Consider the following 27,561-nt stretch of genomic DNA (forward strand, 5'->3'; position numbering starts at 1 on the left):
ACGGAGGGTGAAATCTGAAGGTTTTCGATACTTTTTATATTTTTGGGGCAATTTATAATATTATTACTGATGAAAGAAATCTTCTTTACCAGGATTTTGTTTTGTAAATAAAATTTGCTATTTAGATGGTATGTTAGTGATAAGCCTTTGACAAAACGTCAACCTCACCATCCAAAATCATCATCAATTGCCCAAATATTATAAAAAGTATCGAAAACCTCCAATTTTCACCCTACGTAACTCTGAAACTGTTGATTTTATAACAATTATGTACAGGACCTTTTTTATTTTAAATTTTATGTAGAACATTTTTGTATGGAACATTGTTTACGCTAAAGCATAGTTTTAGAAATATTGATGAAAACGTAAAAAAACTACTAATTTACTGACTTCTCCCCCATTTCCCCCCCAAACCGGACGCTCAAAATGGTGTAACTTTTTACTGAACAATATGTGGACCATATAGAACAATTTGGTGTTGGAGGGAAACTTTTATTTTGGATGTCTGGGTTAGGCCTTTTTTGGACCAATTATAGTATACTACCTCCATAACTTTGATAGCGTTCATTTTAGAAGGATTATCTGTACGGCCTTTTTTATTTCAAATTTAATGTAAAACATTTTTGTATAGAAGGTTGTTCATGCTAAACCGCATAGTTTTAGAAATATTGACGAAAAATGTAAAAAACTACGAATTTACCGATTTCTCCCCCCTCTCCCCCGCAAACCCGACGCTCAAAATGGTGTAACTTTTTTCTGAACATTATGTGGACCATATAGAACAATTTGTTGTTGGACGATAACTTTCCCTTTGGATGTCTGGGTTATGCCATTATTTGGATCAATTGTATCATACTATAAGTAGTTTGCTGTTATTCTCGTTTAAAAAACACCTTGATATTTTCCTATTACTTTTTTATATTTCATTAACATTTTCATAATAACTCGTGTAGGTATATATTATAATAATAACCATGTTTTATTAATTGACAAATTCTTTTAGATTTACTTTTGAAACCGAAGACTGTTTACTATACCGAAGAAAATATATCACTTAATTTTAAACCTCTGGATTAATTCCCAAGCCACAGTACGTATTTGATTTGTAAGTTTTATAGTTTTTTATTTCTTTCAGTAAAAAATTTATATCCTTTATTCAATATACTTTACACTTGGCTAAAAATCTGGAAATCGTTTCAAGCTGTTACTTTAAGCCCCCGTTCAAAGATGGATACGCAAACAAAAATTATGTTTACTCATGAATATGAACCCCACAATGTATACATTTATGCTGGAATAATTTCCGTAAGAGTTTTAGTCCTAAATATGTGATGATCTGGTTAGCATTTCATTATTGGGAATAATTGGGCATTACACAATTTATTACATTATATAGTATATTGTAAAGAACTTACTTGAAATTTAATAGACATATAATTTAATATATGTATATCTAGTGAATTTCACGAATTTGTGACTTTGAATTAGGAATGAAAACTGACTTAAATGGTACCCTGTGCTGAAAAAGTTAATAGTAAATTCCCCCAATATTTGAAACACTGCCGAAGACAAGCAAAAATACGATTTTAACTTATAATGTATTCTACATTCATTAAGAAAAATTACCATTATTAGTGCAAAAAACGAAGAAAATTACAAATTTTAAAAATGTGTCCCCCTTAGATAAAAAATTGGCCTGTTTTTTTATTTCCTTAAAATCTAATAAATACTGCCAAATATCGAGGTGGACTCTTTCGTTGGGCCCACTCTGTATATGAAATATTTATTGGGATGTTGCCTACCTTTACCGTATTACCTAGATACACCTCATCATCTGGAATAGAGTTCAAGTATATAAAAAAACTGGGAATAGTGAAAAACGGTAATAACGTTAGAGTATGGTCTATTTATCTTTAAATTAAACAAAAAAAAAGTTATAATTTTATCAAACCGAAAAGAATTATATTATTTTTAATTACTATGTATTATAAACTTATTTTCAGACGTGCGCCGGAAAGCTTTCTTAGCCTTCACAAATAAAAAAACTATAACATTATGTAGCAGAGTATTCTTATTTAAATAGGAAACAAAATTCTTCAGAAACTAAATAAATATGTGATATTAATTTAACAAAACACTTTTTCAAAGAAATTATTAAAACTATTATTATCGAAACGTCTAATACTCAGAAGAACACTGTATTATTTTCAATTTTCGAAAAAAAAACAGGAAATAAGCTGGATTCTTTCATCACATTCCGAATCGAAGAAAAATATTAAATATAATTGATTACTTTAGATCTCCAAAAGGGTTAGGGTAAAAATTCTGCAGCAGGATAAGCAACTGTTGTAAAACAATCAAAATATTGTTGACTTTCCTGTAACAATTTATACCGTAAGACAAACGTTTTTTTGTCGATGGACAGCCATTATTAAACCGAAAGGAAAGGAAATATTTAATGGAAACTTACCAAAATTATTGTGTGAAGCCAGATTGTCTGCACAGATAAATTTTAAATATTTTAAATATTGAGACTAAACCATAGCAACAGAAAAATCTAAGTTTGTTCGGTGACATATTCGCAGAGACATGTAAAGAGGATAGACTTGGCTAGGGATGTGCCGCTCAATGCATCGGGGTGTAACGTCGACATAGGATTGAGTGGTCTAGCCATCTTTGTCAGTCACATGCGCGGGATCGTTTGGTTAAAAGAGATAGATAGACCACCGATCGACTATTTCCATGCTGCTTCCGCGTTACGCTTTTTTGGTGAGTATGCCGAGTCTACGCTTAATATGTCAATGCATATTCGACTGGAAACGAGACGGATAATCTTAATCATTTATTAGACAGTGGCAGATTGTCGGCGGATGATCAGAACAGATGATTTTCGTTATGGAATAGGGCTTTTCATTCACAGTCGTTTGTTTCGAGCTTCTGTCATATGTCGTATAATCCTTGTATAATAGTTGCGTTCGCGGGTATCTGAAATTGTCAGAAAATTGGATAAATTGTCAGAACACGCATGAGCACTTTAAAATAATATAAATAATAGCGTTAATAGATAAATATACAAGGTATATTTACCTAGCATAATTTAATAATTAGTTATTAATATTAATTAAAAGTAAATATACCTTGTATATTTATCTAACAAAATAAAAAACCGCTAAACGCCTTAAAAATGAGTGGCGCATACAATATTCCAGCTACAAACGTTCTGATATGAATGTTACGTGGCGCGAAAATGGATTTTCATTTGATGCAAAACAAAATTCTAGTTTTATTTTAAAATGTTTTTCCATAATATTTGCTAAATTTGAAGTAAACGCGCCACAAAAGAGTAACTTTGATACAGTTTGAATTTTGAAACTCTTTTGTGGCGCGTTTACTTCAAATTTAGCAAATATTATGGAAAAGTCTTTTAATATAATACTAGAATTTTATTTTACATCAAAATTAAAATACATTTTCGTGCCACGTAATATTCATATCAGATCTTTTGTAGCTGGAATATTGTATGCGCCACTCATTTTTAAGGCGCTTAGCGGTTTGTATGTATGAAGTTGAATGCAATGTTCCTCTATTACTCGTTAAGCTTTATAAATGGTCACCTTTGTTGCATTATCTCCCAAATGATCTAGTGTCCATCGAATGTATACTAGATTTTTTTCTATTCTAAATAGATTGAAAAAAAAAATATTGAGATGACCGGTAAATGAAGTCGGATTGACCGGTTCCAGATCAAATTTAGCGTCGTAATCACTATAACTACATAAACCATTTCGGGAATATTCGTTAATTGGATTATACTTTTGTAGCTTAATAACTTCTAAAAGGCTTAACCGATTTTGATCAGCAGATATGAGTTTGAAACGTATTTACCAGTAGTATCTGATGGATCTAAGGTCAAGTATGATAACTGAAGCTATTACAGGAATTATTGAACTTGAGAAACCGTTTTTCCCGTAGGAAATAGATTTGATCATAATTATGAAGCCTATAACTTAAAAATTCGAATTTTCCCGGATATGAGGTATACACCGTTAGATTCGTCTTGAGTCCTTCTACAAACTCTCAGTTATTGGCGCAATTCGTAGGTTGAAATTTTGCGTAATTGTCGAAAAACCAAAATTTTCAAAGTATAGTTTTTCAGTTTTTCGGCTATACTGAGCCGTGTCTATGTCTGATCCTGACGGCTTAAACATCATTTTAAAGCTTAACTCAACACTATTGATTTGGTGCATTTGCGGATCTCCTGTCTCTTCTTTCTCCGGAGATATATACCCCCAAAAAATATGCCGTTTTGTACCTACCAAGTCCTCTAGCTGGCTTATGGGTGGTCAAAGTCACAAACTACACCGGTTCTGAATCGGTACTGACCCCCTCTTCAAACACAGAAAAAAAAATTCAAATCGGTTTAACTTTCAAACACACATACATATCCACAAATATTTTCCCTTTTTTAAATAAAAATTGAGTCATATTTCTGAGCTCGGTAACTTTTGAATGGTATAACCGATTTTTAAAATTGGACATGCGTTGGAAAGGTAATGATCAGTACTATTAGAAGCCGCAAAGGTTGGACTTAAATTTTTAAAGTTTTTGGGAGTTTTGGGGACGAGAACGAAAAACTGGCCCTAAATAGAAAGGGCCGTAAAATCCACACCCTTGGACCAAAATGGATCGTTGACATATGAATGGGTGAGTCTTTTCCTGAACTTTAAGATGGGACTTGGCCTATCTTTCAAATCAGTCAGATTTAGAAAATCGAAAATTTCGTGTATAGTGTCGCGTGTAGGGGGATGTTGGTGTGCGCCACTGGCGAGAACTGCCGTTCTCTGGTAATTAACGGTATTATTTTATTTATATTAAGTGAGTTTATTAACTGTACCCGCGAACGCACCTATTACAGATTATACAACATTATGGCAGAAGCTCGAAACAGATGACAATCGATGAAAAGCCCTATTTGTTGCGTTTGAAAATTGAATTTAGGAAGTTTTCTCGCAATGACCACTTATTATTATGACTACGTCATGCATGTAATCGGTTTGAATTAAAAGGGGAATAAATATTATTAAATTAAAGATATACTTATTTCGGATCACTACAAATATTTACAGGGTTTTTACCCACCTATTTTGGTGGATCAGTATGTTATAAACCTGTTTACAGCCCTAATGATGATCTTCTTAGTCAAAAACTTACTGTGATTTTGACGTAGACCTTTAAGGGTGTGGGCGCAAAATTTATTTCGCGCCAATGTATTTTAAATACATTCATTTTGTTCGAATCCTGAGAAAACTAATAAGGATTTTTGAAAAACTTAAACGCAGAATAAAAGATTACATTATTACCGAGGGACAAACGTCTCTTAGAATAGCCTAAAAGTTTCTTTTGAATGAGATATTTGAAATTAAAATCAAGCATAACTCTAGGGGTTGATGCGATTAAAAACATGTACAAAATAAAAACAAACGTTATATTTTAATACAAATGTAGCTTATTCTTTTACTTGCGAATTCTTAATTATTATTATTATTTAATTATCTTACCAAAGTTTTCAAAATTAATTCCAGCATACGATATAATATGCGTCATAAATTCTGTTAAATAATAAACATACATTTTCCCTTCATAAACTTCTCATAATTGAGTTCAACAACAACCAACATACCGTTTGAAAATGTGAGGTTCTTCCATATAATTACCAATTAGTAACTTTAGTCCACGTACAAATTTGGGTCATTAATCAGGTTAAGGACAACAGTTTAGTAATATTTTGACAAAACTCTTTTGATCATTTACGGCAAGCAACAACTGAGAAATAATGAATTAGTTCAGAATATAGTTACCACAATACAAATAGTGGTAGGGGAGCCCAAGCGGGGATTTTTGCAGTTACTCGAGCGCGTCAGATTATCATATGGGGAGAAACCTGGTGCCCTGCAAATGTACCTCTACCATATCATCGCCTCAAAGCAACAGTATTATATGTAAAAAAAATTACTTTTGTGATATCCATGTCAAATCATTCGAAATAAATCCTTCTGTTGAGTGTAACACTAAGATAAATAAAAAGTGAAATACTTTTTTCATAATATTACATATTCTTGTGTAGCTTAATTCCTTTTAGCCCAAATTCTATAATGCAACACTAAGACAACGTACAGTGGCGTAACAAACTCTGTCGGGGCCCCCCCGCAGAATTGGAAATGGGGCCCCCTTTAAAAAATTACTAAATGCGACATGTGTAACAAATACCTATGTATATGTGTTACAGCTCAGTAAATCAACGTAAAATATGGCGATACCCTGCAATTTTCAGTGTCACCACCAAAGTGGTCAACTCAAGACTTTTCGAGTTATTTATGAGTAAAAATGTTTATTGTTCAACAAAAAACCACGTTTTTAGCCGATTTTTCTCAAATACTTCAAAGAGTAAGTATTCGATCGAAAAGAATATTGTTAGCAAAAATGTATCTAGCTTATAAAAAAAATGAAATAAAAACTAAGTCTATCGACTAAGTAAAAGAAAAGTTGTAGCTCATAAAAAGTTTTTCTTATTCGTCAAATTCCAAATCGAATATTTCAACGTGAAATAACCAAAAACTGAAATACTTTTCGGGGAAACTTATTAGAACTTTTTTAAAGTGCTTAAAAGAATCTTTATTTTTTACAAAATTTTCTAGCATCAAAACTAAGCCAGTTACGCTCAAAATACAGTTAATCCCATTTTTTTGGTAAAAAAATTGTGAAAATCTCCCCCTATTTAGCACCCCAAATGAAAACAATCATTATCGCTTTACAAATTACTTAACTTTTTTTATATAACCTGTAAGTTTCACCGGTTTCACAAAGTGCTTATTTTTAAAAAGGTTCTAGTTAAAAGGGCTTGCACGAGTCACTAATCACGAGATATGCAAATTTTAAACAGCCATACCTTAACCAATTTTTGTTTTACAGAAAAACAAAATAAAGCCAAAATATTTATAAAAGCAAGACCTACATTTCTTTACTCTTTGAGATTTTTCGTATCACTAATACTTTTTAAGTTATTTTAAAAAAAGGCAGTTTTCCAAAATAAAAAAAACTTTTTTTACTATGAAACCAATTTTTTTTCAAAAAACCTGTCAAACTGACAGATCATATAAACAATAAATATTTAAAATAAATGGTAAAGCGCTAATGGTAAATTTTATTTGGGGTGCGAAATAGGAGCAGATTTTCACGTTTTTTTTTTAACAAAAAAGGGGCCAACTTTATTTTGAGCGTAACTCGTATAGTTTTGGTGCTAGAAACTTTTATAAAAAATAAAAATAAAACTTTTTTTAAACATTTAAAAAAGTTTTAATGCGATTTCCCGAAAAGTGCTTAATTTTTTGGTTATTTCAGGTTGAAATATTCGATTTAGAATTGGAAGAATAAGAATAATTTTCCATAAGCTTCAACTGTGCTTTTACTGTGTCGATAGACTTCATGAATAAGTACACCATTTTTTTGTATCTTCTAAGCTACAGTTTTGCTACAAATATTTTTTCGATATGTAATATTTAATTCGATAAATACTTATTTTTGAGTTATTTGCGAAAAACCCGTCTGAAAACGTTGTTTTTTTGTTGAAAAATAAACATTTTCACTCGCAAATGACTTGAAAAGCATTAACATAGATAAAGAAACTCTATAGAACCAAAGTTGCTTATAATTAGTCAATTTATACATTTCCGGACGTATTTTAAACGTATATTTTTGACCCCAAAGATTTGTGTCACTCCCCGAAAGTAAAAGCAACCAACGGCATAAATCCAACTTTGAAGTGGAGTGTAACTAGAACCTAAATCCAAATTGTCAAGCAAATACGTCCGTCGTGACGCTGATAATTTCACTCCAAACTGTCATTTACTGAGCTATTGGTGTATTCATGCATTGTTTATGACGACTTACATTTTTCATCTTTATTGGTATATAATAAAACTTAATAAATGATTACATTACATAGTATTATTCTATGAGATTAACAACTTTCTTCGTGTACTATCTACTATCAGCGAATATATCTACAATTTTATTAATTCGGATGGACAACTTCATTTTCAATACTGCACTGCTTAAAGAACGTATGTATGCAAATAATATAACAACACATTTTTACATAATATATTAGACAACAAGATGGGTCCCTTGACATATTGGGGCCCCTGTAAGCTTCACGCTGCGGGGGCCTCTATTACGCCTCTGGATAATTGTATCGAAATACTAAACGTAGGTAAAGATTAAAGAGAAAACCCATTTCTAGATTTAGAAATATTGTTCTAAAATTCGGCAAATTTCAATTCTCAAATCTTTCAATAATCACGTACAAAGCATTATAGTTTATTGTCGTTACCCATTAAAGTTCGTGAGACCGGAAAGGATTAAGTTTCTAGATATGAGATGATTCACCTGCCGAATACGCCTATTTAGAAATTTACGTTTTTAAATTTAAACACAAAAAGGAAAATCATATAGGTACATACCTATAACAGATTTTTACATAATATCAGACGACAAAATGGGGCCCCTGCTCGATTGGGGCCCCCCGCAAGCTTCACGCTGCGAAGGCATCTGTTACGCCCCTGACAACGTACATATTATCATACTACCATTATATTTTGTCGTTTACACATTTTGGTCATCAATATTAATTCAGCACTAAGTTATCTTACCTACATATTATCCTATGTTGCCATGTAGTTATTGCTGAGTTGCAATTATGTCTTTGTTTATAATATCCAGCTTGCGGTCACAATTTTATCTTCAGTAATCTTCAACAATAATAGTTCTATTACATTAATATTAAAAGGTGTATGTTAAAGAGTAAAAATTTAATTAAATTAAATTAATAATTTAAAAAAATTAATTCAGCCAATTAAATTGTACAAAAATTATGGGTCATGCATGGGTATTTAGAAGTCAGTATTTAGCAGTATTTAGTGTATTTAGCGAACAAAAATAACACTGATTCTGAGTTGTTATCTGGAATTTATCAAGCATAGGAAAAAGGTAAGTTAAATTTATGATAAATTCCCCTTTAGAAATTTCGGGATGATTTAAGAAAATGCAATAAGTTTTTACTCTCACAACTTTCAGCATCCGCTATTACAAAAACTGATTCTGATGATTTTTTTTATTCTATTTTGTTTATTATCTTGTCAAATTTTTAAATTTTTGGTAAACAAGTATGTTCATGTTATAATTTATGTACCTAATAACATGTTTGAACGACAAAATTGTTTTGTTTTTTGCAGGAGCGTCATTTGAAATTTTGATAGGGGGGCAAGCATTATATATACAATACATTTATATGCAAACATAATTCAAAATTGATCTATTTTTTGTAAATTTCAGTAATTTTCAGGGTCGGGGGGGGGGGCAAATGCCCCCTGCCCCCTATAAAATGACGCCCCTGGTTTTTTGTATTGAAATGTGGAAAATTTTAAACAAAACTTTAGTGCAATATAAGTTTATATAACAGAAATTTACGAATATCGTTAAAAACAGATTATCTTTGAGGGCAGCAGTAGGACAACTAACATTTTCTCCAATTATTTTTCACTTTTTTATGAATTAATATAAATTGTTATGTGACGCGTGTAAAGTTAGGTACTCAAACAAAATTCCATGTAAATCCATTCAAATATAAAAAAGTTATTAATTAGGTACTGAAGTTTCGTAAAATTTTCAAATGCGTTTTTCTCGAAACTACATTATTTTACATATTCTACTGTTGCTTTGAGGCGACGCATATTAACTCTTAACACAGGAAAATTCATTAAGGGGGACACGAAAAAAAAATCTATCCTTAAAAATACTCGAAATTGTCAGATTAAGATAAGGTAAGTTAAGGACATGCAAAACAGTGTATATTTCAAAAATCTGACGATTTGAGCGGGGCGTGAGGAAATGGGCGAGTTAAAAATTTCACAAAAAAAGCGAATAATTCGCGAAATGAACGTTAGATCGAAAAAAAAAGAATGTGTGTACTTTGTACGCACGTAAGAAGTTATATTTCTATTATATGATTTCAACGAAATCAATATACTTTAAACAGTTTCTCTACTACTTTCCTAACATTTTTATTAAACCAATACCAAAAATTTAAAAAATAAAAGAATAAAACACACACAAACACATTGAAAAATGCCACAAATGATTTCTGAATAATAATTATTGTTGCCAAAAATTTTAATTAAATACGTATTTTCTGAAAAACATTATATAATAATATACTTACAATCATAAAATGTATAAAAAAACTAAAAAAATAATAACTTGCATTGGGGCTCGAACCCGCTTCCCGTCTATCCCGCCGATCGAAAGTCAAAGCGAATTCCCACTGCGCCACCTTCGCGTATACGTCATGTGGGAATATACACAAACTGAACGTTTACTCCATAAACTTTTTGACATTTTGTTTATTTATATGAATTTAATCAAATTATTAGTTTGATTTTTGTCGAATTAAAATACAACAAAATATAGAGTAAGAAAACGATATATTAGATGAAGATTTGTAGAAAGTTTGTTCGTAATCAGATTATGTAAATTAAAGCATTGCCTACTAATATGTAGGTAAAAGTACATTATTTTTTTACATTTTCAAATAGGTATGAAGATAATTTTTTATTGCAATACAACTAAAACATTTAGAATTACGTACCTGTGGCTTTTCAAAACTATTTAAAAAGTCACTGCACTTATAAATTTTATTTTATTTCTGTCCTCACAACAATAAAAACTAATATAATATACAACATTTTTGTTTACGGATAACCACCATATTGAACAATTATTGACAGATCATTTCAACACCCAATCAGAGCCCGTATAACGACTAACACCACACTGTCGGTGTGCGCATGCGCCCAGTCAAATTAAAAATTCACTCCCAATCGCGCCTAAAGAAGTATAACTTCGAAAGCTAAAAAATACGTGTTCAATATTTTCAAAAATCTATCGAATGTTACCAAACATGACACCCGACGGAGAGGGGTGGGGGGTAAATTTAAAATTATAAATACATACAAATCCCGCGATATTTCGCAAAATAAACATTAGATCGAAAAACTGCAAAATACACTTAATCAATATTTTTGAAAAATCTATCGGATCTAGATCCGATAGATTTATTTATAATATATTTATAATATTGATTAAGTGTATTTTGCAGTTTTTCGATCTAATGTTTATTTTGCGAAATATCGCGGGATTTGTATGTATTTAAAATTTTAAATTTACCCCCCACCTCTCTCCGTGGGGTGTCATGTTTGGTAACATTCGATAAATTTTTGAAAATATTGAACACGTATTTTTTAGTTTTCGAAGTTATACTTCTTTAGGCGCGATTGGGAGTGAATTTTTAATTTGACTGGGCGCATGCGCACACCGACAGTGTGGTATTAGTCGTTATACGGGCTCTGATTGGGTGTTGAAATGATCTGTCAATAATTGTTCAATATGGTGGTTATCCGTAAACAAAAATGTTATATATTATATTAGTTTTTATTGTTGTGAGGACAGAAATAAAATCAAATTTATAAGTGCAGTGACTTTTTAAATAGTTTTGAAAAGCCACAGGTACGTAATTCTAAATGTTTTAGTTGTATTGCAATAAAAAATTATCTTCATACCTATTTGAAAATGTAAAAAAATAATGTACTTTTACCTACATATTAGTAGGCAATGCTTTAATTTACATAATCTGATTACGAACAAACTTTCTACAAATCTTCATCTAATATATCGTTTTCTTACTCTATATTTTGTTGCATTTTAATTCGACAAAAATCAAACTAATAATTTGATTAAATTCATATAAATAAACAAAATGTCAAAAAGTTTATGGTGTAAACGTTCAGTTTGTGTATATTCCCACATGACGTATACGCGAAGGTGGCGCAGTGGGAATTCGCTTTGACTTTCGATCGGCGGGATAGACGGGAAGCGGGTTCGAGCACCAATGCAAGTTATTATTTTTTTAGTTTTTTTATACATTTTATGATTGTAAGTATATTATTATATAATGTTTTTCAGAAAATACGTATTTAATTAAAATTTTTGGCAACAATAATTATTGTTCAGAAATCATTTGTGGCATTTTTCAATGTGTTTGTTTGTGTTTTATTCTTTTATTTTTTAAATTTTTGGTATTGGTTTAATAAAAATGTTAGGAAAGTAGTAGAGAAAGTGTTTAAAGTATATTGATTTCGTTGAAATCATATAATAGAAGTATAACTTCTTACGTGCGTACAAAGTACACACATTCTTTTTTTTTTTCGATCTAACGTTCATTTCGCGAATTATTCGCTTTTTTTGTGAAATTTTTAACTCACCCATTTCCTCACGCCCCGCTCAAATCGTCAGATTTTTGAAATACACACTGTTTTGCATGTCCTTAACTTACCTTATCTTAATCTGACAATTTCGAGTATTTTTAAGGATAGATTTTTTTTTCGTGTCCCCCTTAACCCTTTAACGCCCAACCTTTTGTAGGTTCCATGTACGCCCAAGGGTGGGTAAAAAATGTCCACCTCGAAAATAGTTAATATATTTATTGAGAGTTGTTGGAAATGGATTAAACTTAAAAATCTTATGCTTAATAAAGACAGCATGTTCTAAAATATTAATATAAACAATTTACAAACCTAACAACAAATTTACAATGTACATCAAAATTAACATACCAGTAAAAGCCAGTATAATTCAGATTTGTCGATTTTCTCCACATTCTTCCTTTCAACCTGCTCATTGGCAGATAATTATGTAGATTATATAATTATACGTCGATAATTATATGGATTATCTTCCTACCAACGAGAAATTATACAGAAACCTTTAGTAATGAGTTTTACCAAGGGTGTACCTTTTATGCCCACCCATATTACTCAAGATGCTACTTTTATTTTCAAAAATATCGGTAGAACCAAATTAACATTCGATAAAGGGCTGTCTTTTTAACAATAAATAATTTTTTTTAAATTTTTAAACACGTAATAAATATGTTACAAGGGAATATGCATTAGGTGGACATTTTTTACCCACCCTTGGGCGTTTAAGGGTTAACGAATTTTCCTGTGTTAAGAGTTAATATGCGTCGCCTCAAAGCAACAGTAGGATATGTAAAATAATGTAGTTTCGAGAAAAACGCATTTGAAAATTTTACGAAACTTCAGTAGCTAATTAATAACTTTTTTATATTTGAATGGATTTACATGGAATTTTGTTTGAGTACCTAACTTTACACGCGTCACATAAAAATTTATATTAATTCATAAAAAAGTAAAAAATAATTGGAGAAAATGTTAGTTGTCCTACTGCTGCCCTCAAAGATAATCTGTTTTTAACGATATTCGTAAATTTCTGTTATATAAACTTATATTGCACTAAAGTTTTGTTTAAAATTTTCCACATTTCAATACAAAAAACCAGGGGCGTCTTTTTATAGGGGGCAGGGGGGCATTCCCCCGACCCTGAAAATTACTGAAATTTACAAAAAATAGATCAATTTTGTATTATGTTTGCATATAAATGTATTGTATATATAATGCTTGCCCCCCTATCAAAATTTCAAATGACGCTCCTGCAAAAAACAAAACAATTTTGTCGTTCAAACATGTTATTAGGTACATAAATTATAACATAAACATACTTGTTTACCAAAAATTTAAAAATTTGACAAGATAATAAACAAAATAGAATAAAAAATATCATCAGAATCAGTTTTTGTAATAGCGGATGCTGAAAGTTGTGAGAGTAAAAACTTATTGCATTTTCTTAAATCATCCCGAAATTTCTAAAGGGGAATTTATCATAAATTTAACTTACCTTTTTCCTGTGCTTGATAAATTCCAGATAACAACTCAGAATCAGTGTTATTTTTGTTCGCTAAATACATTAAATACTGCTAAATACTGACTTCTAAATACCCATGCATGACCCATAATTTTTGTACAATTTAATTGGCTGAATTATTAATTTTTACTCTTTAACATACACCTTTTAATATCAATGTAATAGAACTATTATTGTTGAAGATTACTGAAGATAAAATTGTGACCGCAAGCTGGATATTATAAACAAAGACATAATCGCAACTCAGCAATAACTACATGGCAACATAGGATAATATGTAGGTAAGATAACTTAGTGTTGAATTAATATTGATGACCAAAATGTGTAAACGACAAAATATAATGGTAGTATGATAATATGTACGTTGTCAGGGGCGTAACAGAGGCCTTCGCAGCGTGAAGCTTGCGGGGGCCCCAATCGAGCAGGGGCCCCATTTTGTCGTCTGATATTATGTAAAAATCTGTTATAGGTATGTACCTATATGATTTTCCTTTTTGTGTTTAAATTTAAAAACGTAAATTTCTAAATAGGCGTATTCGGCAGCTGAATCATCTCATATCTAGAAACTTAATCCTTTCCGGTCTCACGAACTTTAATGGGTAACGACAATAAACTATAATGCTTTGTACGTGATTATTGAAAGATTTGAGAATTGAAATTTGCCGAATTTTAGAACAATATTTCTAAATCTAGAAATGGGTTTTCTCTTTAATCTTTACCTAGGTTTAGTATTTCGATACAATTATCCAGAGGCGTAATAGAGGCCCCCGCAGCGTGAAGCTTACAGGGGCCCCAATATGTCAAGGGACCCATCTTGTTGTCTAATATATTATGTAAAAATGTGTTGTTATATTATTTGCATACATACGTTCTTTAAGCAGTGCAGTATTGAAAATGAAGTTGTCCATCCGAATTAATAAAATTGTAGATATATTCGCTGATAGTAGATAGTACACGAAGAAAGTTGTTAATCTCATAGAATAATACTATCTAATGTAATCATTTATTAAATTTTATTATATACCAATAAAGATGAAAAATGTTAGTCGTCATAAACAATGCATGAATACACCAATAGCTCAGTAAATGACAGTTTTGGAGTGAAATTATCAGCGTCACGACGGACGTATTTGCTTGACAATTTGGATTTAGGTTCTAGTTACACTCCACTTCAAAGTTGGATTTATGCCGTTGGTTGCTTTTACTTTCGGGGGGTGACACAAATCTTTGGGGTCAAAAATATACGTTTAAAATACGTCCTGAAATGTATAAATTGACTAATTATAAGCAACTTTGGTTCTATAGAGTTTCTTTATCTATGTTAATGCTTTTCAAGTCATTTGCGAGTGAAAATGTTTATTTTTCAACAAAAAAACAACGTTTTCAGACGGGTTTTTCGCAAATAACTCAAAAATAAGTATTTATCGAATTAAATATTACATATCGAAAAAATATTTGTAGCAAAACTGTAGCTTAGAAGATACAAAAAAATGGTGTACTTATTCATGAAGTCTATCGACACAGTAAAAGCACAGTTGAAGCTTATGAAAAATTATTCTTATTCTTCCAATTTCAAATCGAATATTTCAACCTGAAATAACCAAAAAGTTAAGCACTTTTCGGGAAATCGCATTAAAACTTTTTTAAATGTTTAAAAAAGTTTTATTTTTATTTTTTATAAAAGTTTCTAGCACCAAAACTATACGAGTTACGCTCAAAATAAAGTTGGCCCCTTTTTGGTTAAAAAAAAAAACGTGAAAATCTGCTCCTATTTCGCACCCCAAATAAAATTTACCATTAGCGCTTTACCATTTACTTTAAATATTTATTGTTTATATGATCTGTAAGTTTGACAGGTTTTTTGAAAAAAAATTGGTTTCATAGTAAAAAAAGTTTTTTTTATTTTGGAAAACTGCCTTTTTTTAAAATAACTTAAAAAGTATTAGTGATACGAAAAATCTCAAAGAGTAAAGAAATGTAGGTCTTGCTTTTATAAATATTTTGGCTTTATTTTGTTTTGCTGTAAAACAAAAATTGGTTAAGGTATGGCTGTTTAAAATTTGCATATCTCGTGATTAGTGACTCGTGCAAGCCCTTTTAACTAGAACCTTTTTAAAAATAAGCACTTTGTGAAACCGGTGAAACTTACAGGTTATATAAAAAAGTTAAGTAATTTGTAAAGCGATAATGATTGGTTTCATTTGGGGTGCTAAATAGGGGGAGATTTTCACAATTTTTTTACCAAAAAAATGGGATTAACTGTATTTTGAGCGTAACTGGCTTAGTTTTGATGCTAGAAAATTTTGTAAAAAATAAAGATTCTTTTAAGCACTTTAAAAAAGTTCTAATATGTTTCCCCGAAAGTATTTCAGTTTTTGGTTATTTCACGTTGAAATATTCGATTTGGAATTTGACGAATAAGAAAAACTTTTCATGAGCTACAACTTTTCTTTTACTTAGTCGATAGACTTAATTTTTATTTCATTTTTTTTATAAGCTAGATACATTTTTGCTAACAATATTCTTTTCGATCGAATACTTACTCTTTGAAGTATTTGAGAAAAATCGGCTAAAAACGTGGTTTTTTGTTGAACAATAAACATTTTTACTCATAAATAACTCGAAAAGTCTTGAGTTGACCACTTTGGTGGTGACACTGAAAATTGCAGGGTATCGCCATATTTTACGTTGATTTACTGAGCTGTAACACATATACATAGGTGTTTGTTACACATGTCGCATTTAGTAATTTTTTAAAGGGGGCCCCATTTCCAATTCTGCGGGGGGGCCCCGACAGAGTTTGTTACGCCACTGTACGTTGTCTTAGTGTTGCATTATAGAATTTGGGCTAAAAGGAATTAAGCTACACAAGGATATGTAATATTATGAAAAAAGTATTTCACTTTTTATTTATCTTAGTGTTACACTCAACAGAAGGATTTATTTCGAATGATTTGACATGGATATCACAAAAGTAATTTTTTTTACATATAATACTGTTGCTTTGAGGCGATGATATGGTAGAGGTACATCTGCAGGGCACCAGGTTTCTCCCCATATGATAATCTGACGCGCTCGAGTAACTGCAAAAATCCCCGCTTGGGCTCCCCTACCACTATTTGTATTGTGGTAACTATATTCTGAACTAATTCATTATTTCTCAGTTGTTGCTTGCCGTAAATGATCAAAAGAGTTTTGTCAAAATATTACTAAACTGTTGTTCTTAACCTGATTAATGACCCAAATTTGTACGTGGACTAAAGTTACTAATTGGTAATTATATGGAAGAACCTCACATTTTCAAACGGTATGTTGGTTGTTGTTGAACTCAATTATGAGAAGTTTATGAAGGGACAATGTATGTTTATTATTTAACAGAATTTATGACGCATATTATATCGTATGCTGGAATTAATTTTGAAAACTTTGGTAAGATAATTAAATAATAATAATAATTAAGAATTCGCAAGTAAAAGAATAAGCTACATTTGTATTAAAATATAACGTTTGTTTTTATTTTGTATATTTTTTTAATCGCATCAACCGCTAGAGTTATGCTTGATTTTAATTTCAAATATCTCATTCAAAAGAAACTTTTAGGCTATTCTAAGAGACGTTTGTCCCTCGGTAATAATGTAATCTTTTATTCTGCGTTTAAGTTTTTCAAAAATTCTTATTAGTTTTCTCAGGATTCGAACAAAATGAATGTTTTTAAAATACATTGGCGCGAAATAAATTTTGCGCCCACACCCTTAAAGGTCTACGTCAAAATCACAGTAAGTTTTTGACTAAGAAGATCATCATTAGGGCTGTAAACAGGTTTATAACATACTGATCCACTAAAATAGGTGGGTAAAAACCCTGTAAATATTTGTAGTGATCCGAAATAAGTATATCTTTAATTTAATAATATTTATTCCCCTTTTAATTCAAACCGATTACATGCATGACGTAGTCATAATAATAAGTGGTCATTGCGAGAAAACTTCCTAAATTCAATTTTCAAACGCAACAAATAAGGCTTTTCATCGATTGTCATTTGTTTCGAGCTTCTGTCATAATTTTGTATAATCTGTAATAGGTGCGTTCGCGGGTACAGTTAATAAACTCACTTAATATAAATAAAATAATACCGTTAATTACCAGAGAACGGCAGTTCTCGCCAGTGGCGCACACCAACATCCCCCTACACGCGACACTATATATACACGAAATTTTCGATTTTCTAAATCTGACTGATTTGAAAGATAGGCCAAGTCCCATCTTAAAGTTCAGGAAAAGACTCACCCATTCATATGTCAACGATCCATTTTGGTCCAAGGGTGTGGATTTTACGGCCCTTTCTATTTAGGGCCAGTTTTTCGTTCTCGTCCCGAAAACTCCCAAAAACTTTAAAAATTTAAGTCCAACCTTTGCGGCTTCTAATAGTACTGATGATTACCTTTCCAACGCATGTCAAATTTTAAAAATCGGTTGTACCATTCAAAAGTTACCGAGCTCAGAAATATGACTCAATTTTTATTTAAAAAAGGGAAAATGTTTGTGGATATGTATGTGTGTTTGAAAGTTAAACCGATTTGAATTTTTTTTTCTGTGTTTGAAGAGGGGGTCAGTACCGATTCAGAACCGGTGTAGTTTGTGACTTTTGACCACCCATAAGCCAGCTAGAGGACTTGGTAGGTACAAAACGGCATATTTTTTGGGGGTATATATCTCCGGAGAAAGAAGAGACAGGAGAACCGCAAATACACCAAATCAATAGTGTTGAGTTAAGCTTTAAAATGATGTTTAAGCCGTCAGGATCAGACATAGACACGGCTCAGTATAGCCGAAAAACTGAAAAACTATACTTTGAAAATTTCGGTTTTTCGACAATTACGCAAAATTTCAACCTACGAATTGCGCCAATAACTGAGAGTTTGTAGAAGGACTCTAGACGAATCTAACGGTGTATACGTTATATCCGGGAAAATTTGAATTTTTAAGTTATAGGCTTCATAAGTATGATCAAATCTATTTCCTACGGGAAAAACGGTTTCTCAAGTTCAATAATTCGTGTAATAGCTTCAGTTATCATACTTGACCTTAGATCCATCAGATACTACTGGTAAATACGTTTCAAACTCATATCTGCTGATCAAAATCGGTTAAGCCTTTTAGAAGTTATTAAGCTACAAAAGTATAATCCAATTAACGAATATTCTCGAAATGATTTATGTAGTTATAGTGATTACGACGCTAAATTTGATCTGGAATCGGTCAATCCGACTTCATTTACCGGTCATCTCAATATTTTTTTTCAATCTATTTAGAATAGAAAAAAATCTAGTATACATTCGATGGACACTGGATCATTTGGGAGATAATGCAACAAAGGTGACCATTTATAAAGCTTAACGAGTAATAGAGGAACATTGCATTCAACTTCATACATACAAACCGCTAAGCGCCTTAAAAATGAGTGGCGCATACAATATTCCAGCTACAAAGGATCTGATATGAATATTACGTGGCACGAAAATGTATTTTAATTTTGATGTAAAATAAAATTCTAGTATTATATTAAAAGACTTTTCCATAATATTTGCTAAATTTGAAGTAAACGCGCCACAAAAGAGTTTCAAAATTCAAACTGTATCAAAGTTACTCTTTTGTGGCGCGTTTACTTCAAATTTAGCAAATATTATGGAAAAACCTTTTAAAATAAAACTAGAATTTTGTTTTGCATCAAATGAAAATCCATTTTCGCGCCACGTAACATTCATATCAGAGTGTTTGTAGCTGGAATATTGTATGCGCCACTCATTTTTAAGGCGTTTAGCGGTTTTTTATTTTGTTAGATAAATATACAAGGTATATTTACTTTTAATTAATATTAATAACTAATTATTAAATTATGCTAGGTAAATATACTTTGTATATTTATCTATTAACGCTATTATTTATATTATTTTAAAGTGCTCATGCGTGTTCTGACAATTTATCCAATTTTCTGACAATTTCAGATACCCGCGAACGCAACTATTACACAAGGATTATACGACATATGACAGAAGCTCGAAACAAACGACTGTGAATGAAAAGCCCTATTCCATAACGAAAATCATCTGTTCTGATCATCCGCCGACAATCTGCCACTGTCTAATAAATGATTAAGATTATCCGTCTCGTTTCCAGTCGAATATGCATTGACATATTAAGCGTAGACTCGGCATACTCACCAAAAAAGCGTAACGCGGAAGCAGCATGGAAATAGTCGATCGGTGGTCTATCTATCTCTTTTAACCAAACGATCCCGCGCATGTGACTGACAAAGATGGCTAGACCACTCAATCCTATGTCGACGTTACACCCCGATGCATTGAGCGGCACATCCCTAGCCAAGTCTATCCTCTTTACATGTCTCTGCGAATATGTCACCGAACAAACTTAGATTTTTCTGTTGCTATGGTTTAGTCTCAATATTTAAAATATTTAAAATTTATCTGTGCAGACAATCTGGCTTCACACAATAATTTTGGTAAGTTTCCATTAAATATTTCCTTTCCTTTCGGTTTAATAATGGCTGTCCATCGACAAAAAAACGTTTGTCTTACGGTATAAATTGTTACAGGAAAGTCAACAATATTTTGATTGTTTTACAACAGTTGCTTATCCTGCTGCAGAATTTTCACCCTAACCCTTTTGGAGATCTAAAGTAATCAATTATATTTAATATTTTTCTTCGATTCGGAATGTGATGAAAGAATCCAGCTTATTTCCTGTTTTTTTTTTCGAAAATTGAAAATAATACAGTGTTCTTCTGAGTATTAGACGTTTCGATAATAATAGTTTTAATAATTTCTTTGAAAAAGTGTTTTGTTAAATTAATATCACATATTTATTTAGTTTCTAAAGAATTTTGTTTCCTATTTAAATAAGAATACTCTGCTACATAATGTTATAGTTTTTTTATTTGTGAAGGCTAAGAAAGCTTTCCGGCGCACGTCTGAAAATAAGTTTATAATACATAGTAATTAAAAATAATATAATTCTTTTCGGTTTGATAAAATTATAACTTTTTTTTTGTTTAATTTAAAGATAAATAGACCATACTCTAACGTTATTACCGTTTTTCACTATTCCCAGTTTTTTTATATACTTGAACTCTATTCCAGATGATGAGGTGTATCTAGGTAATACGGTAAAGGTAGGCAACATCCCAATAAATATTTCATATACAGAGTGGGCCAAACGAAAGAGTCCACCTCGATATTTGGCAGTATTTATTAGATTTTAAGGAAATAAAAAAACAGGCCAATTTTTTATCTAAGGGGGACACATTTTTAAAATTTGTAATTTTCTTCGTTTTTTTGCACTAATAATGGTAATTTTTCTTAATGAATGTAGAATACATTATAAGTTAAAATCGTATTTTTGCTTGTCTTCGGCAGTGCTTCAAATATTGGGGGAATTTACTATTAACTTTTTCAGCACAGGGTACCATTTAAGTCAGTTTTCATTCCTAATTCAAAGTCACAAATTCGTGAAATTCACTAGATATACATATATTAAATTATATGTCTATTAAATTTCAAGTAAGTTCTTTACAATATACTATATAATGTAATAATTTGTGTAATGCCCAATTATTCCCAATAATGAAATGCTAACCAGATCATCACATATTTAGGACTAAAACTCTTATGGAAATTATTCCAGCATAAATGTATATATACATTGTGGGGTTCATATTCATGAGTAAACATAATTTTTGTTTGCGTATCCATCTTTGAACGGGGGCTTAAAGTAACAGCTTGAAACGATTTCCAGATTTTTAGCCAAGTGTAAAGTATATTGAATAAAGGATATAAGTTTTTTACTGAAAGAAATAAAAAACTATAAAACTTACAAATCAAATACGTACTGTGGCTTGGGAATTAATCCAGAGGTTTAAAATTAAGTGATATATTTTCTTCGGTACAGTAAACAGTCTTCGGTTTCAAAAGTAAATCTAAAAGAATTTGTCAATTAATAAAACATGGTTATTATTATAATATATACCTACACGAGTTATTATGAAAATGTTAATGAAATATAAAAAAGTAATAGGAAAATATCAAGGTGTTTTTTAAACGAGAATAACAGCAAACTACTTATAGTATGATACAATTGATCCAAATAATGGCATAACCCAGACATCCAAAGGGAAAGTTATCCTCCAACAACAAATTGTTCTATATGGTCCACATAATGTTCAGAAAAAAGTTACACCATTTTGAGCGTCGGGTTTGCGGGGGAGAGGAGGGAGAAATCGGTAAATTCGTAGTTTTTTACATTTTTCGTCAATATTTCTAAAACTATGCGGTTTAGCATGAACAACCTTCTATACAAAAATGTTCTACATTAAATTTGAAATAAAAAAGGCCGTACGGATAATCCTTCTAAAATGAACGCTATCAAAGTTATGGAGGTAGTATACTATAATTGGTCCAAAAAAGGCCTAACCCAGACATCCAAAGTAAAAGTTTCCCTCCAACACCAAATTGTTCTATATGGTCCACATATTGTTCAGTAAAAAGTTACACCATTTTGAGCGTCCGGTTTGGGGGGGGGAAATGGGGGAGAAGTCAGTAAATTAGTAGTTTTTTTACGTTTTCATCAATATTTCTAAAACTATGCTTTAGCGTAAACAATGTTCCATACAAAAATGTTCTACATAAAATTTAAAATAAAAAAGGTCCTGTACATAATTGTTATAAAATCAACAGTTTCAGAGTTACGTAGGGTGAAAATTGGAGGTTTTCAATACTTTTTATAATATTTGGGCAATTGATGATGATTTTGGGTGGTGAGGTTGACGTTTTTTCAAAGGCTTATCACTAACATACCATCTAAATAGCAAATTTTATTTACAAAACAAAATCCTGGTAAAGAAGATTTCTTTCATCAGTAATAATATTATAAATTGCCCCAAAAATATAAAAAGTATCGAAAACCTCCAGATTTCACCCTCCGTAACTCTGAAACCGTTGATTTTTTAACAATTATGTATGGGACCTCTTTTGTTTTAAATTTTATGTAGAACATTTTTGTATATAACATAGTTTACGCTAAAGCATAGTTTTAGAAATATTGATGAAAAACGTAAAAAAACTCCTAATTTACCGACTTCTCCCCTCCTTCCCCCCTCCCAAACCGGACGGTCAAAATGGTGTAACTTTTTACTGAACAATGTGTGGACCATATAGAACAATTTGGTGTTGGAGGAAAACTTTTATTTTGGATGTCTAGGTTAGGCCTTTTTTGGACCAATTATACTATACTACCTCCGTAACTTTGGAACCGTTCATTTTAGAAGGATTATATTATGCATAGAACCTTTTTTATTTCAAATTTAATGTAGAACATTTTTGTATAGAACGTTCTTAATGCTAAACCGCATAGCTTTAGAAATATTGACGAAAAACGTAAAAAACTACGAATTTACCTATTTCTCCCCCCTCTCCCCCCAAATCCGACGCTTAAAATGGTGTGACTTTTCTCTGGACATTATGTGGACCATATAGAACAATTTGGTGTTGGAGGATAACTTTCATTTTGGATGTCTGGGTTTGGATCTAGTTATACCATACTATCAACTAAATATGTTGAAATTAATTTAATATAATAGCTTTGAATAAAACTTAGGATTACAACATAATATTATGTATATAAATATGGTTATTTTCATGAGCATTTTTCAGTGCGTCACAGATTTTCGATTTCTCTCTAATGCCTTAAATTGTATGTGACAGAAAAACGCACGTCTCTGATTACATTTCGTCGCGTCGGTGACATTTATAACATTTAATCTAGTTGTCAATAGATGGCGCTAATATTATAATATTAAGTAATATTATATTATTCTAAATAAAAAAAATTTAATCTGTAGAATATATAAGACTATACAAATCAAAGAAAATACCATTTTATAAAAGCAATAAACAAAATCGATTGGTTTTTATACCAAATTGCAAATAAAATGTGACAACTGTCAGATTTAACTAAAATGTAATATTAGAATAAATGTCATAAATGTGTATTTATCACGGACTAACCTTTTTTTTCTATCATTTGTGACGCACTGAAAAATGCTCATGAAAAGAACCATATAATATGTTATTTATCGATTTTAAACAGGCATAACATTATCCACCATAAGATGATAATATATGGAGTCATGAGAACATTAAAAATACTAGACAAACTTATTATAAGGCTTGTGATAATGACGTTGAGGAATAACGGAAATAGGGTAAGAGTGGAAGAAATATTTTGATATCAGCTCATAGTGGTAGGGGATCCCAAGCGGGGATTTGTGCAGTTACACGATCGCGTCAGATTATTACATGGGGAGAAACCTTGTACCATGAAAATGTACCTCTACCACATATTGGCTCTTAATGCAGAGGAGTTCGTTAAGGGGTTCCGAAAAAAATCTATCCTTAGGAAAACTCGAAATCGTCAGATTAAGATAAGGTAAGTTAAGTACATGCAACACAGTGTATATTTCAAAAATCTAACAATTTGAGCGGGGCGTAAGGAAATGGGTGAGTCCCAAAGTTACACAAGAAAAAATTGAATATTTGGCGAAATGAATGACAGATCGAAAAACTAAAAAATACGTGCTCAATGTTTTTCAAAAATCTATCGAATGTACCAAACACGACTCCCTACGGAGAGGGGTGGGGGGTAAATGTAAAATTTTAAATACGAATCCCCGAAAAAATGGAAAATACACTTATTCAATATTTTTGAAAAATCTATCGAATGGCAACAAACACGACCCCCCACAGAGGTGGGGTGGGGGTTTCTTTCAAATCTTAAATGAAAGCCCCTATTTTTTTGCAGATTTGGATTCCCTACGTAAAAATAAGTAACTTTTATTCAAGACCTTTTTTCAAATTAAAAAAATTAAATTTTCGAAAAAAAATTAAAAATGGAAAGTCCCCACTAAAATGGAAAGCTTTACTTAACTTTTTTTGGATTTAGGACCTACTCTTCACAACCCAATAGGTCCCCATAACGCTCGAGTGACTGCAAATTTAGCATACTTTGCTCTCCTAGCATACTTTGTGATCAAAGCTTTAAAACAAGGGGATCCTTTATTAACAACATTTTTCAATCTATTATAATTACTAATCGTAAGAAGACCTGATGGGTGGAAGGAGTCTGTAACGTTACAAACGTCATATTTGTGCTAGGTCATTTTTAAATATTTATTTTATTGTATTTTTTTAATATTTCATGCATAATAATCTTCTGTTTTTGTTTTACCTGTTTTCCCCGTTAAAAACTTGTTTGGCACTCCCTTTTGTTATCCTCTATTTCCTATCTCTCTTTCCTTCTAACGTATAAATCGTCCTACTGAACATACCTTATATTCTTACTCTCGAGGTATCTGTCTTTTAGGACGAAACATACCTGTCAGTCTTTGAACAGTTCACTTCATTTGAAGACAGTGACAATTCTCATAATTCTGATTGGTTTCGCACTTTCTCTAGATACGATTATGTACGATTTATAATAGGACTTTTACTGCATGACTCATAAGGCTTATCAGACGGAACTCATTGCAGTGTTGTGGGTTTGGCTTTTTCGGTAGTGGCACGTGGGATGAATATTGACTCTAGCCAGTCCTTGGGTATTTTACCTGTATTATAAATGCGATTGAATAAAAGGACAAATATTTCGATATTTTCTTCGCTGATTCATTTTAACGTTTCTGGGTATATTTCATCTGGACCTGGGCTTTTATTTGTTTTTAGTTTATTAATTGCATTTATAACTTCAAATTTCAGAATTGCTGGCCACATTATGTACCTAATGTAATACATTGCGAAACAAAAAGAGATTAGACTAGTGGAGGTGGAAATTATCGTTATAAACGTATATATTAAGACTTCATCTATACGTTTATAACGATAATTTCCACCTCCATTAATTTCATCTCTTTTTGTTTCGCAATGTATTATGTTTTCCATCTTTTGAGCTATTTTGCCGGTTATTAGCGCGCTTATCACTGTATTCATTAAAATATCTTTTAGGGAATGAGTACTGTCGGTGTTAAAGAGTTTTACGGGTTTAGCATATGCATTGGTTTTTTAACTTCATATGATAAGGCTGGTAAGTGGTTATTACATATATGTAGGATATAGGTTTTTCGGACCTATTATCATCAGACAGTTCTTGTATGTGTCTGGTCCATAATATTCAAATCTCTTAATTTTATTTGTAATGTTATTCCTGGTTGATCTCGCAGTTTGCTAGTTGTGTTAGATTTCAAAAGACCAGCTTGTTTAATCCTTTTGTGCCTATTAAACATATGGTATTTTTGTTTCAACCACTTTTCACATACTAATTTTAACCAATATAATTTGGTCTTTCGTATTCGGTTCTTACTTGTCTCTGAATATTGCTGCACATTCTTTTGTTGATCTCTGATTTCCTTCTTTCTTTCATGAGTTGTAGGTAAATTGTTAGTCATCCAACATTTCCTCATTTCTTTCTTTTTTATTACAAGTTTTCTGATGTCGTTAAAGGTTTCTCATATTCTGGAGCGGTTCTTCTCTATTATGTGTTTGCTCCATATTACACTATGTATCTCTTTTGCTTTCTTACCTTTTAGTCTTCTCGTATGGCATTTTTCGTTACTATTACTTTTTTTCACTATACTTTTTTTGTAACCTTTTTAAATCTAAACCTAAATTTACCAACAACGGGAACAACGGGATCTGACGATATGTAAGCACTAGGGTATTTTTCCAGCTCCACTTTTTCTGATAGGCATCTATTAAGGAATCTCTTGTTAACCATTATGTAATCAATTTAATTCTGTATTACTTTTCGTCGTTGATTTTGCGGAGAGACTCAGGTTACATTTCCAGGCAGTTCCGTCTTGGTGGTAGTTTGAAGAATGTATTTAGTCTTGCAAATTCTTTTTTTTTCCTGGAAGCCGTTCGTGCATGTACCCCGGTTGCACTGCAGCTTTTCAGCTTATTGTGCTTCAGCTATGGGCATTCCCATACAAGCCTTGAGATTATCCTTGGGTTCTTTAAAGCCCTTAAGACCGCTTGACTGTGCAAATTCTTCTTACTCTATAGACAGTTTTAAAGTTTCCCCCTCTTTCTTGAATCAGTGTATATAGCAAATGTTATCAATTCTACAAAAAAAAACGTACTACAGCTGCTGTTAAGATTTGATTTTCAAAAACCGAGTAATTTACAAGGATAGCAGAGAAGATAGATAATTTATATTTAAACTACAACATAGGAATGCATAGATAGGTGAACATCATCTGGTTGAACAAATAATTTAGCATCAAAACAAAGGAGACTACAGAGTTTATGGTAGGGAAGCCCAAGCGGGGATTTTTGCAGTTACTCGAGCGCGTCAGATTATTACATGGGGAGAAACCTTGTACCCTGAAAATGTACCTCTACCATTATATATTATATCTTTATGTCAGAAAGTTTGGTATCTATCCCTACATGATTTCCTATAATGCTATGCTAACTTGTTTTAAAGTTCAGCGACTGGATAATAGAAGACATTTTCATTCAGCCCTTTTTATATACTATGTTGTAAATCACATTAAATATAAAGAATGCTTTTTTATAAATAATATTAAATTTCATGTTCCAAAAA

General features: G+C 31.4%; 1 protein-coding gene across 1 annotated transcript in view; it reads right to left on the reverse strand.

Moving 5' to 3' along the window:
- LOC126890187 (uncharacterized) overlaps positions 1-26,730 on the reverse strand; it is a 92,329-nt gene extending 65,599 nt beyond the window's left edge. The window contains exon 1 of the mRNA XM_050659042.1: positions 26,628-26,730. Coding sequence (XP_050514999.1) covers positions 26,628-26,730 — 103 coding nt within the window. The remainder of the gene's footprint in view (positions 1-26,627) is intronic.
- Between the last annotated feature and the right edge of the window lie 831 nt (positions 26,731-27,561).

This window comes from Diabrotica virgifera, chromosome 8 (assembly GCF_917563875.1).
Source record: "Diabrotica virgifera virgifera chromosome 8, PGI_DIABVI_V3a".
Taxonomy (NCBI): Eukaryota; Metazoa; Arthropoda; class Insecta; order Coleoptera; family Chrysomelidae; genus Diabrotica; species Diabrotica virgifera.